We start from the raw sequence: 14,624 nt of genomic DNA, 5'->3' as shown, positions 1-14,624 counted from the left end.
AGGCATATCTCCGGGAAGGTGATTGCGGTTACAACAATTACACTGAAGATCCCGCGAGTAGTTATGCTCCGTACGATGCTTAGTCCGACCATTGAGTGGAAGCGCCCTTGTGCTGTTTATGAGATTTATACTTATAGGGATGTTGTCTATAAAGTGGAGAACAATTTAGTTACCCATTGTACTTGCTACTGGGATTAGATTTTGTCTTGCTTATTCTCTTTTAGAACTACTTTTCCGCTGGTTGTAGAGTGGGATTTTGACTCACTTTACTTATCTGTTTTAGACACTCTAATTATATCTAGTACTCTGATTTATATATGATTCATTCTTTCCTTATTTGGATCTATGGTTTATCTTCCGCACTTTTATTATTTATTGTTCATGATTATGTTATTGTTTATGTGGGAGGTTGATTACTCGATACCTGATCTTCGGGCTGTGGATCACACTCTCGGGTATGCCAGATAGGGTACCGGCTGGGAGGATGTGACAAGAACAGCAACTTCAAAACAGGGAATTGAAGACTCAGATCAAGTCCAAACATCAAGGGGTTTTGCACACACACCAAGTGACTTACCTAGTAGGTAGAAATGCCTTCGAACCATGACAGAGAGCACTCCAAGTCCATAAACTAATCCAATCTTCAACAGGGTGCAGTTTCCATAAATGGAACACTGACATCAACACTCAAGGATTTCAACCCAGCCATCAAGTCTTCTACTGAAATGGCCCAAAGCTGACTTCTTGCCTTACTTCAGGTATCTGGACCTACAACAACAGGGTTTCCGGGTCAAGGTTAGGGCTGGGTTTCACATGTAGCCCCACAAGCGAATGAGATGTCTCGTATCATTGTTGATCGAAGCCATAATAATATTCCATACCGGTACTGGGATCGTACCACGAGCTACTATCAGCTCCCATTGCTTTCTCAGTTGTATAATATATGGGAAGTATTTCCGAACTGGAGCTCAAGATCTCTTCTTCACCTGTATATTCATCTAAAACAACTATTTCCCCGAAGAGTGAGCTCAAAAGAACTCAGCGAGTAGTTCACAAACAAATAACCAATATCACAGTCCAAATCAATACATCACATAATGCAAAATGACACGAGGCAGAATGCAAGAATGCAACCATACTCTAATGAATGCTAGTCTCTAATGGTAGATACACATTAAGATAGAACACCAACCTCCTATGGTGGGTCTCGTCACTCTAATCTCTCACGGGTTGGTTACCGGTCTTGAGATCCTAGGTAAGGGGTCAAGGGATCCCTCTCGAACTACCACAATGGCTGGGATTTAGGTCACCCCTCTCTCACCACACCATTGGTATGAGTAATGGCACGTGTCAGGATTATACCTAGCCCAATGCAAGTCAACTACTCAATCACATCAATCTATGTTCAGATACATCCCCTCATGCATCTCACACTCTTGGTTCAGTATCCTCCTTTACTAGAGCCAACGTATTCTATGGCACCACCAACTCAGACTATGCATTCTCTTAACCCTATTGGTCATCCACATATAATGGACAGGAAGCTCTCATGTCCTCTCACAGGTTGGCTACCAGTCTTGAGCGCCCATGAGCCCAAGTCTATTATATGCAACCCTACCAATGAATGCCCCCACAATGTGGTTGTGTCCTCCACGGGTTGGTTACCGGTCTTGAGCTCCCATCACCCTACACTACTACCATGGGTCACTAGACATCAGTACCCATGCCGATAGGGTGTGGTATGATGGAGTTTCTAACCAAACTCCACTAGACTGCCTAGTCATAACATCCAGTAATCGTGAAAAGCGCCAAGGGGCATCGTAGGATTGTATCCCATACCACTTCCATTGATGTCCCAAGACAGAAACACCCAAATAGATATTCCCCAATTCACAATCACAACTTATATCTACATAGCATAAAGTCACATGTTGATCCATGTATCAAAAGTATCATTAATCACTTATATACTGAAATTTCAGAGTCATAATAATCATTCCTAAACCTTGAAACAACAGTATGTTACATATAAGCAAGTTTCATAACAATCAACAAAGTAACAATGGTTATGTGCAAGTGAATCTCCTCATCTTTTTATTGAATTGTAAACTTGCAAAATAGGTCAAAGAGTATGTTCACACTTCCCAAAAAGTCATATTAACATGTTGGTTTAAAGTTAAAAATAACCCTAAAGGTATGACATTGAAAAGAGAAACAAACAATCAACATTGCAGGGTGTGGTTGGTCGGGCTAGTTGCTTGGGGCTACCAGGGCAATCAACCAAAGCATGGGCTGGTCGCCTGGGGCTACCAAGCCATTCAACCAACTTTTGTGTATGGACAAATTTGGCTTAAATCGTCAAAAAGCTTTCCAATTGGATTTTAAACTACTCTGAAAATACTTAGAAAATTCTGAGTCATACTAGAACATGATCTATCATAGTTTAGACATCAAACAAAGCAAAAGGAATAAAAACTTAACAAATCCTATGTTAGGTATTCTCTGAAATTGATCTGAAAGATTCAAGGATGAGCCAGAGTGAATGGGGATTCACTCTAGAGTAAAGAGGGTAGAAGAAGTAGGTTGATACAACAATTAGAAGCCTTCACCCAGGTCTTGGCAGTAGGAGGAATCAATCATAGAAGAGAACTAGAACGAAGATGATGAATACTAACCTTGAAGAAAGCAAATCGCCATTCGGAAACCTTGACAAATGCTCTCCACACTGTTTTTCACCTTGAGGAGTGTTCTCTGATGAGCTTTGACGGCTTTAGATCATAATGACACATTTTAGAATGAAGACACATGAAATAGGGCTTCAAAAATCTAAATTTTCAAAATTGCCATTTCCTCCCAGAACCAGGTTGGTCGCCTGGCAGGCAATCAGCCCTTAGAACTTTTGTTCCAGAAGCAAAGCCAAGGCCTTGAATACTCAAGCTCTGCCTTAGTTCTTATTCCAAACTATAGAAGAGTCCTACCTGATTTTTCGAGACCTTCTATACATGTCATCATAGTATACTTGATTCATCTACCAAGTCCGTCAATGTCCAAGTTAGATTTCCTTCCAAATTCCAACAGAACTCCAACTCAGCATCATCTCTATCTAATTCCATTGGTTCGGAATTGAATCCAATGGTCTTTACCTAAATGGCCACAATTGCCTTTTTCCTGCACTTCGGGTTTTTAGACCTACAATATGGCTTTTCAAGTTAAGATTTTGGGGGATTTCACAATACCTGAATTGACACCCCAAAGCCTAATCCTAAAATTAAACCTTGGCAAGGGCTATAATTTGAAGAGTAAAAATATGAAACCCTCATTAAATGTTAAAAAACAATATTTACTTATACATCCTGCAATTTGAATTCAATTGTTACCACCTAGGGGAAAACAAAAAAAATTCCATTGAAATCCAGTCTTCACTCATGAGCGCGGCTTAAATATTTTTTTTTTTTGGTAATTTTCATATGGACCCCCTGAGGTTTGGTCTATGTCATTTTTAGTCCAAAAAAATAGAAACTTTGCATATGCCTCCCCTGTGTTATTGAAAAAGTCAATTTAAGGACAAATTATCATTTCTATGACCAATTTATTGTTATTCTTTTTTTTTTTGTGCAAATTTCATTTGGACCCCTTGAGGTTTGGTTTATGTCATTTTTAGTCCAAAAAATATGAAACTTTGCATTTGCCTTCCCCGTACTATAGAAAAGGTCAATTTAAGGACAAATTATCACTTTTATGACCAATTTGCCCTTATTCTTTTTTTAATTCAAATTTTTTACATATACATCCTACCTGCCATGAAACTCGTGACTCCCCTTTTAGTACAAAAATAGGGTTTAAGCTAAGAGATACTTGAGTGATTTTAACATATGTATTTTAGTCATATTTTAAAATTTATTTAAATTTTAAGATATTTCTATAATTTTTGGATTAAGAGGGAGTCACGAGTTTAATGGCAGGTAGGATGTATATGTAAAAAATTTAAATTAAAAAAAAAAGGAAAAGAATAAAGGCAAATTGGTCATAAAAGTGATAATTTGTTTTTAAATTGACATTTTCTATAGTATAGGGGAGGCAAATGCAAAATTTTAATTTTTTTTGACTAAAAATGACATAAACCAAACCTCAGAGGGTCCAAATGAAAGTTGTCCAAAAAAAAAAAAAAAAGGCAAATTGGTCATATAAACGATAATTTGTCCTTAAATTGACTTTTTCTATAGCAAAGGGAGGCATATGCAAAGTCTCAATTTTTTTGGACTTAAAATGACATAGACCAAACCTCAGGGTCCATATGAAAATTACCTTCTTTTCTTTTGGTGCACTACTTTGGTATTTTTTATTCTTATATTGCTGGACTCTGAACCAAGTCGCGAATATGAGTTGCGACGTTGCGAATTACGGTTTGAATGTGGCAAATTTCTTTCTTTTACAATTGTTTTCGGAACAGGGCCGCGCTCTTGTCCACTCGAGGGCAATCGCTGCTAGCCTGCTATTGCTACTGACATCTCATCAATGTTTTCCGGCTGCCAATTGAAGATGATGTCGTAGTTGCACTTGCACTCAGCGTTTCCTGGCACTACAAGTCTACAACCTTAGCTTGCCTTCACCTTGTTGGGTCTGCTGGTAATTCTAGAGACTTCACAGAAGAGGATCGATCCTTGTGACGGCCTGACCGATACTGTGACCAGAAATCTTGGGATTTAGCTACGAAATCAGAAAGCAGAAATCTTGTGGTTGTATGCAAGGAAAGAAATTTCTCCAGTTTCGCCACCTGGCGAAACGAAACCAGGGGGCGAAACGATATTTACCAGATATCGCCGAGAAATTTCTGGCGATATATCGCTAAATATCGCGATATTTGGCGATATTTTGGAAAAATTCATTTTTTAAAATTTTTTTTGTGTGATTTTTATACTATTTCTTGCACTTTTTAGGCGATTTCTCTCGCGATTCTATCACAATCTTACCAATTTTATCACAATGATTCAAGACTCAAAAGTTAATGTGCTAAATGTAATTGGGAGGATAATCTATATAGAATAACTTATAAATAGGAAAACTTTTTATAGCACAATCTTCAAGATTAATGAACAATCTTACCAACAATATTCTAGTGATCTAGTCCTCAAAAGTCAATATGCCAAATGTGGTTAGGGAAGAGTATATACATAAAATAATTTATGGAAACAATTTAAATTATGAAGAGATTTTGTAATAGAATCGTCGATTAATCATTCCAACTATGTTCGAATGATTTAGGCCTTAGAAGGTAACACGTTAAATGTGGCTAGGTAGGAGATTTAAATGGAAATATTTATTAAGAAATAATTTAAATTATCAAAGTCAACATGTCAAATGTGATTAGGGAAGAGTGTATACATGAAATAATTTATGAAAACAATTTAAATTATTAATGAATCTTATAAAAGAATCTTCAGAGTGATTTGATAATCGTTCCAATTATGTCCTAATGATGTAGGCTTCATAAGGTAACATATTAAATGTGATTAGGTAAGAGAATTTAAATGGAATAATTTTTAGGAAATAATTCAACTTTACTACATATTTGCATCAGAGGATAGGTATCAAATTTACCAAAATTATTGAATGAAAATACTCAAAAAAAAAAATAGGGGGCGAAAATTTCTATATGGGGGGCGAAATATCGCCGAGATATTTCGCCAGTTCACCCGATTCGCTATTTACCGAAACTTCATTCACTGGTTGTATGGGTACTCATGTTTAAAATTTAATGATACATTTATTTTTCATTGACATTTGCAGTCATTGAAGCTTGGTGGACGCATCTGTCTGCTAGTTCTGAATTCTGGCAAATTAGATGGCTTCTGCTTGTTTTAGAGTGATTAGCCCACACACTTTCTTCCTTCATCCGTCTGGGATTCGTGTTAGAAAAAATGCTGCCTTCTTTTGCACCATGGATGGTGTGGAAGCCACAACAACTACACGTAAAATCCAGCAATCTGTGAAGGCATTATCTCGCCATACCCAAACCAAAACTGAGAAAATCTCAAAGGATTATGAATCAGTCATTGGTATAGAAACCCATGTACAGCTCTCCAGTCTTACTAAGGCCTTTTGTAGGTGTCCTTATTTTTTTGGGTCCAAACCAAACACCCATGTTTGCCCTATTTGCATGGGCCTCCCTGGTGCTTTGCCAGTTTTGAACTTAGAAGTCATTGAGTTAGCTGTAAAAGTGGTTCTTGCGCTCAACAGTAGACTTTCGATGAACTCAAAATTTGATAGGAAACAATACTTCTACCCAGATCTTCCTAAGGGCTACCAGATATCTCAGTTTGATGTTCCAATTGCTATGGGTGGTTTCATTGAGTTGGATCTTCCCACCGAGTATGGTGGAGGGCACAGGAGGTTTGGGATTACCAGGGTTCATATTGAAGAAGATGCAGGGAAGTTGCTTCATTCAGGAACTGATAGCCACTCCCAGGTAATGTTGCATTACTTCCTTGGTCTTCATCAGTATTATTTACTTTGGCAGGGTGACGTGATTTACTGTCTTTCCTTGTTATTGTTTCTGTTTATCTTCCCCTTTTTTATGTTTTGCTAGGGGGATTATGGTTTGTCTGGTTTACTTGTAACCCCAGATTAGGGAATAGATTTTCTTAACCTTGCTTATTATGAAATGTCTGGCTTATAATTTGGCTTTTTACATATTTGAAACAGGAAAAATCTGATTGATCAAATTATTTTTTCTTTTCAGTTGGATAGTGTTTGATTTATGGGCTTGTTGAACATTCTATAGGTTGACCTGAACAGAGCGGGGGTGCCTTTGCTTGAGATTGTGTCTGAGCCTGATATCAGAAGTGGTATTGAGGCTGCGGAATATGCAGCAGAGATACAGAGGTTGGTTCGGTATTTGGGAGTGAGCAATGGAAATATGGCAGAAGGTTCACTGCGCTGTGACGTAAATGTCTCTGTCCGGCCCATTGGGCAGTCAGAGTTTGGGACTAAGGTAACATTACTAAACTTAGTTTCTAGATTTAATTTTTGTTTTCTAAGCAAGAGTTAAACCGGGATATGTGAACTATATTCTTGTGGAACTGGGATCCCAATTTCATTCCTACCTTCTTTCTGATGTAAACCCAAGTTTAGGGTTTGTTAACCAGGACCCTCTTTGATAAGAACCAGCACTCACTAGGGTTTATGGAGGCTTCGGCTATGGGTTTTAGGGGTTATAAGGCTGCTAGGATTGTGATTTCAGGTCTGAAATTAAATAGGAATTCAACTTAGATTTGGAAATTCCAGTCCTTGGCCAATTGGGACTCAGTTAGGGTTAGGGTTTTGGGAATGGGTTTCAGTTAGGGTCTAGGATGGGCCTAGGATTTCTGTTCAAACCTGCTGTGATTGAGTTACAGACCTGAAACAAAGTGATGTTTGAGGTTTAGGTTCAAAATTGGAATCCTAATGCAGTTGGTATTGGGTTAGGGCTTAGGAATTTTCGGCCAGTGGGCTCTGACATTGCTGGTTTTATGTTTCAGATTTAGGACTAAGGGTTTTGGAAAGGTTAATGGGGGTTTGGAGGGTTTGACTTAGGGTTTAATGGAGCTTCTAAAAATTCTGCAGTTCAAGGAAGATGATGAAATGCAGGTTTTTGTTAAACTTTAGGAATAAGGCTGAATTGGGGGAGATAGATTAGGACTAGGTTCTATAGGCTTAGGCGATCCTAAGATTCCTAACAAGGGTATAATGGGTGGTTTTGGGGCTGGGGTTGAGGGAATCCTGGTGGGGTTAGGACTGAAAACGTGGGAAGAAGAAAAGGGAGGAAAAGAACTACTGTGGTTAGGGTTTGGGTTGGGGAATGGCTGCAACTATAGGGTATGGTGTGTGGTGTCTTAACTTACTTGAATTGAGGTAAGCTTGCTTGAATTCTGCAGGTGAGCTTGAAGATGATGATGAAGGAATCTCAAAACTGATAACAAGAGCACTCTATTCCAGCCGCAGGGTTCCAAGGGGAATCCCACGACTTTTCCAAAGCCAAATTCTTAAACTCTAATCAATTCATTAATCCAGAGAAATGCTATTTATAGCCTGAAACAAATGACTTGGACTCTAATAAGGAAACATGGTTGCTAAGCAACCCAAACTTACTAGACTAGCACCTATAAATTAGGACTACTTATTAGGAAATAACTCTTTCCTAATTTACAACTCAAAGACTCTTAATAGAAGGAAACACCACTTACTTAATCACTAAGACTCCAATTTAGAAAATAAAACAAAAATAAAAAATCAGAATTAATTCTGAACTAACCCTACTAAATAGACTTGATTCTAGGGGAGAAAATGAACATTTTGCCCCTTGGTCAGATTCGTCCCCCTTTTGTTTGGGCCTTATTTTGGATGGGCTTGGACCCCTTCTAGGCTCTTTTGGGGCTGCCTGGGGGCAGGATACATCACTTTCTTTTCTCATGGTCAATTTATTTTACAGGGAAAAGGTTGTCTGGTGGGTTGTTTAGATTTGTGCTTTACAATTCGAAGTAGCACTGATTGTTGGCTGTTAACATTCTAACGTTGAGGGTGTAGGGAACAGGAGCCGTACGGTGTCAAAATAACAGGGGGGGGGACAAAAAGGACAAGGACAAGTGGCAGTGCGGCCAGTGCCTATTGGGGAGCAGCCACTCTCATGTTGGCCTATGTGGAAAGGGGGTTTGTTAGGATTCATGGGGCTATATTAGGGAGTAGGAGGTAAAGGGAAAGGGGGGATTGAATTAATGTCTTTTGGGGCAAGCTTGCCTGTGGGGGGTGAAAGACCCTTGGTTGGGGCATATTGAAGGGTATATCCAGGTGTGGGTAAGGTCATTGTAATGGAGTTTTGCTTTGAGTTAAATGCATTGGTCCTTTACATTTTATCTTCAACCTTCGTATGCTATTCGGTTGCTGTATGTGTGAGTTGGAGTGAGTTCATTAAGATTGGGGTTATGTGTGTGGCTGAATGTTGCTGCCAAGAGCTGGTGTTTGATTGAAGCTCATAGCCATTTAACTTAGGGATTGGTTGAAGGCATTGATGGTTGAGAATATTACCTAAATAACCTTGCTGTCAACTGCAGAGTCTTAAGACTATTGAGAGGGCTTAATTATCTTTATATCTCCTATTCCCTTGTCTGAAGTTCATTGGAGTTGCTCTTGATCTGCTGTTGTTGCTGGACTGTCAAGTTGAACCCACTGCACCTTCAAGCTACTTGTGTTGAGTTGCTGCTGCTCGTTCTACTCAAACCAGGTTGGTAACTGAGTTTTAGTTGAAACCATCTTCTCTTCCTCTCCATGCAGAAACCCTGTTGGGTTCTGAGGGCCTCTTCTACATTCCACTTACTTGCAGTCTATCTGTTTCTCTATTTCATCTTTCAATTATGTGACCAACACACACTACTTTCTCTTTTCAATCAGCTCACCAAATAAGCATCTGACCATCACTTCGATATCTAATTTGCAGCATAGTCTTATAGACCTCCAACCAATACAAGTTTGGAACCATTCAGTTGGTTGGCTTGTGCTACAACATGAACTGGTTTCTGTTTTGGTTATTTGTGCCATATCTTCCAATCCAACTGGTGTAATCAAATGAAACTTGCAGCTGTGGTTCTTTACCATACAAGCTTCATATGAACCAAGGTAGATCAGAAATTTGGTGGCTGGTTTGGTTCAGACAGTAACTTCTATTTTTCGTCTATGTTTCTAGTTCCCTGATTTGTGGGTTATCTGGGGCAAGTTATCCTTGATCTTAGCTTTACATAATCTGGTTATTTGATTTATCTGACAAGAATTATAAGTTGGTTAGTAAATGGGCTAGATGAAAGCAGGGTTAAGTTCTTGTGGTTGACAAGGAATGCTTTGAATGCTTTCCAACTTATTTTATTTATTATAATTGAGGGTATCCATATCTTTTCTGATAGGTGCTTACCTTCTTGTGAATTTGTAGCATTCTTATTAGTTAGTTGATCTGTTACATATATTTTTGGTTCTGGCAGGTTGAGATAAAGAACATAAATTCATTTTCGTCAATAAATCGAGCAATTGATTTTGAGATCTCCAGGCAGGTAGTCCTTCATGGTCAAGGAGATGGAGATCAAATTATTCAGGAAACTCGACTATGGGAGGAGGGGACTCAGGTTTGATTGCTTATTTGATCATTCAAAGGACAAATAAATCTTTCTAGTTTCGTGAATAGTTTTGTTCATGGACTTTTGCTTTATTTAGAGAACAATTTCAATGAGGAAAAAGGAAGGGCTTTCTGATTATCGATATTTTCCTGAGCCGGATCTTCCAGAAGTTATTCTCAGTGAAGAATACATCAACTCAATTTCTGCGTCTTTACCTGAACTGCCAGAAATGAAGCGCAGACGATATGAAAAAATGGGTCTCAGCATGCAGGATGTACTTTTTCTTGCTAATGACAAACTTGTAAGTCCTTTATTAAAAGGTGTCAAGTATTAAAAGCAGGAGATGTATTTACTTCTATTTAAAATGTGTTCCTACTTTAACTTCTTTAAGGAAATGGTTCAGGTGGCAGATTTTTTTGATGCAGCTATTGAAAAGGGTGCTGATGTGAAGCTGGCTGCCAACTGGATAATGGGCGACATTGCTGCCTATCTGAACAATGAAAAGTTGTCGATAAATGAGATAAAACTTACACCTGAGGAGCTGGCTGAACTAATATCTTCCATTAAAGGCGGGACCATAAGTGGAAAGATAGGGAAAGAGGTGAATCTCTATCTTTGTTTCTTAGTTTGCATTTTGAAACTAAAAACCAACTTGTGGACTATGTTCAGGTCTTTTCTGTGTGCAGTACCCTTCTACCATTATGGACAATCTTTTTCTTGTCCCATTTTATTAAATTTGGAAAACATGCATCAACAACATCATTATAGGCTATAGACTCTGAAAAGTCCACGATTTAGTTGGCCTTGCATGACATCCATTCATTCTACGGCTCTCTCTTTCTCCATTAACCCGCATTAACTCTATACTTCCACAAATGGACTAACTCTATTATCTTACAAAGCCCACCCCATTAAGCCATCTCTCTACCTCCGTTACCAAATCCATGCTGCTCTATTATTACATTTTTTTTAGCTGATGCCTTCAGTGACCTAGTTGTCATAAACCTCATTTTTCCTGTAACAACTTACCTATTGACCTGAATTACAAATCCCCATTTTCTTTCGGTTACAAACTGATTCCATACCTTAGAACCCTGTCCTGATTCAAGTTGTCAAGGCGTCGCCTAGGCGTCCTGGCCCTTGTTTTGGTCAAAGGGGTTTTGGTGTTGTCCTGTCGCTTTGCTTGGTGCTGCCTTTATTTTGTTGCCCTCTATCACCTCGACTCATCTCACCTTGTCGCCTTGACAACTATGGTCCTAATCACCTTGTTGTGTATCCTGCTAATATATCTATGAAGGCCCATAGGTAGACAGAACATATGACCATTTCTGGGTCTTTTAAGGCATCTTTGCCAGCATCCAATGCCCCCATGTGTGACATGCGTACAAGGGACAATAAGACAGCAGGGAGCCTTTGTGACGGGGAAGAGCTGTGCATTAATTTGGAATATTTAAGAGCTTCTCCCTGACATCCGCCCAAAGGAGTACCGTCAGCAGTCAAACCATACCTCATCTCAGGGAGATGAATGACTGGGGACGAAAGCACTCAATGGCATAGCCCTTGTTCAGTTCGAGACTGAGCACCAATTAAGGGAGTTTCCACTCATTAGTTAAATTAACTTCCTTCTCAATTGGTTTATTGTGGTGCGTCAGGTAGGCAGCTGGCAGTATACTATATCCGGCCAATCTCCTTTGGCTAGACCCTCTAACTTTTTGACTTTCATTTACCTTTTCTTACATGTCTTTTAATACTGATCTTGTTTGTAGACATAAGATTAGATTTGCATCTTGGAACATCAGATCTTTGATGGTAAGGGCATGGAGTTGATTGATATTATGTGTAGAAGAAACTCAAGAAAGATTAGTGTTGTTTGCATTCAAGAAACAAGATGGAAGGGTCAGAATGCCAAGGCTCTAGATGACTTAAAACATTGGTACTTGGGAAATGAAAGTGGGAGAAGGGGAGTAGGAATAGTTGTGGACTAAGGCCTTGAGAGTGAAGTAGTAAATGTTAAAGATTGGTGATAAGATCATCTCTTTTTAGACTTGTCTTAGGCATTGAGGTTATCAACATTGTTAGTACATATGCACTGCAGTCAGGATTGGAGGAGAGTATTGAAATACATTTTTGGGAATGGATGGATGATTTAGCCCAAGGCTTCAGTATAGTAGGAAGTGACCTTAAGGACATATGGGCAGAGAACACAGGCATTGAGGAGGTGCATGGAGGGTATGGAATTTAGTGAGAGGATTGAAGAGGGGACCTCGATATTAGATTTGCTGTAGCTTTTGACCTGTGCATTGCAAATATTTTCTTTAAAAAGAGGATTGAACATCTCATTACATTTAAAAGTGGGAGCATGCGAGCTGAATAGACTTCATCCTAACTAGAAGGTCTCACAGATTTTATGTAAGGACTGCAAAGTTATACCAGGGGAGAGCTTATCTAAGCAGCATGGAGTAGTAGTAGCCTTGGATATGCCCATGGGACAAGGAAGAACAGGAAGGTGAATTAGGCTATCCCTAAGATAAGATGGGGGCGACGACAAGGAGCTTTTCTAGAATCTTTTATTGATAAGATGGCTCTACACTGAAAGTGGAATATGGAAGGAGATCTCAATGAAATTTGGACATAGTTAACAACTTGCATAAGAAGGATTGCAGGATTGCTAAGGAAGTCCTTGGGGCTTAAAAAGTATAAGTATTTCCCCAGAGACATGGTAGTGGATTGATGTTCAAGCAATAATTAAGGATAAGAAGGAACATTTTAGGATACGGCAAATAACGTGAGATGTTGAGGATAAAAGAAGATATTTTATAATTAGAAACGAAGCAAGAAAGTGTGTGGGAAAAGCAAGAGCAAAAACATACAATAAGCTGTATTGAAAAACTTAACACTAAGGCTGCTGTTGCGTTGTACTCGCAAGTGCACGATGTCGCCTAAGTAATATAATGATAAGAGGGATATTGTTCCCACGAGGATCACATGAGCCAATTACGTACTAACTTCCTTAACACTTATAATTATCTAGTCAATTAAATTACTGAAAATTAAGTTTAATCAATCTACTGATTATGCTAACGAAACATGAATCAAATTAATTAATGAAAAATACTAGAGCCTCGACTTCACCAAACATGTCATGAATTATTGATTCCCCACTTCACACAGTCAATTTACTCTCTACCTTTGTTGATAGGATTCCCAAAATTAGTTCACCTCAACATTTACGCATGAGGGTCCCTACTCCCTAACACATCAAATCCCTTCTACCTTTTATGCATAGAAGATCAATCTAATATGTTGCATGAAATCGATTAATGGAATCCAATAATAATATCAAATAAAACACTTAACCTATTACGCATTAGATGTAATTGACCATTCTTCAATCCCTAAGTCTAGTATGCATTCTTCATTGATACATGTATGAAAACATACCACAAATTCATGAATGGTGATCAAGCATTCAGACTTTAAGCACAAAATTGAAGAAAACAAAAAAATAGAGGTTTGAATTGCATAAAGGAGAAGATCAATAAAATCAGACTATGAATGGATCCATCTACACTCTAGTAAAAGAAATTAGAACATAATGGAAGAAGAAGAAGAAGAGAAGTCAAATAGGGGAACATCACTCTTGATTAGGTGACGAAGAGAAGCTCCCCAGCAGCTTGTGTTTCCTTCCTCTCCATGATCCAGCAGCAGCTCCAAAATTTGTCATCCAATTCTTTCTCTAAAAATCGTCCCCCTCTGGTGGAATATATCCCCTTTATATACAGACTACCTTGGTTTCGTAGATTAAATTGGAAAGGATTCCTTTAGCTGACAGGATACAAATTGGTGTTACAAACTTTCCTAATCTAACTCAACTATGGAAATACTTGGTTAGCAAGAAACCTTGTAGCACATGGAAGCTTGGTAGAATCTTCCCTTAGATAAATCAAACTCAATCTTGTCTTTGACTGGCATCAAACCCTAGTAGCACAGGGTTATTGGGCTAGTGGGACGTCTCCTGGCTTGGACGAACTAGCCTGGTACTCCTCTATGCGTCTTGGCTGGTTCTCCCTGGCTTGGCCTTATCATATGTCTTGAATGCTCTAGGTAGTTCCTATTTGGAGTAGGACTCGCATCTCTTCCATAATTGACTTATCAAGGAGCATAAACAATCAGTCCAAATCAAAATAGGATTAGAAAAACTATAGAACTACCACAATGGTAGAAATTCAAAGAGAGTATCTAATTTCCTTTACATGCACTGTTAGGGTAAAAATGGCACAAAATGGATATGAAATGCATAGGAATGTGGCCAATAATTATTCAAAATAATATTCATAAAATGAACCTATCAGTTGGAGAAAATGCAATCTATAGAATCGCTAGGATAAGAGAAAGGAAGAATTGAGATTCGGATCATTTTAAATGCATCAAGAGCGAGGATGGTAGAGTACTAACCCGAGATGAAGGCATTTTAGAGAGATTGAGAGA

The 14,624-nt window shown here is 38.6% G+C and overlaps 1 protein-coding gene across 1 annotated transcript in view; it reads left to right on the top strand.

Annotated features, from left to right (window-relative positions):
* Positions 1-5,730: 5,730 nt before the first annotated feature.
* LOC149022713 (glutamyl-tRNA(Gln) amidotransferase subunit B, chloroplastic/mitochondrial-like) overlaps positions 5,731-14,624 on the top strand; it is a 30,733-nt gene continuing 21,839 nt past the window's right edge. The window contains exons 1-5 of the mRNA XM_089150677.1: positions 5,731-6,466; positions 6,782-6,991; positions 10,005-10,145; positions 10,234-10,437; positions 10,540-10,737. Coding sequence (XP_089006803.1) covers positions 5,843-6,466; positions 6,782-6,991; positions 10,005-10,145; positions 10,234-10,437; positions 10,540-10,737 — 1,377 coding nt within the window. The 5' untranslated portion in view covers positions 5,731-5,842. The remainder of the gene's footprint in view (positions 6,467-6,781; positions 6,992-10,004; positions 10,146-10,233; positions 10,438-10,539; positions 10,738-14,624) is intronic.

The sequence above is a fragment of the Hakea prostrata genome, chromosome 3 (assembly GCF_041222555.1).
Source record: "Hakea prostrata isolate BN-2017 chromosome 3, UWA_Hpros_2, whole genome shotgun sequence".
In the NCBI taxonomy this organism is placed as follows: domain Eukaryota; kingdom Viridiplantae; phylum Streptophyta; class Magnoliopsida; order Proteales; family Proteaceae; genus Hakea; species Hakea prostrata.
The sequence above is the reverse complement of the archived record's forward strand: the minus strand, read 5'-3'. Positions and strand labels throughout refer to the sequence as shown.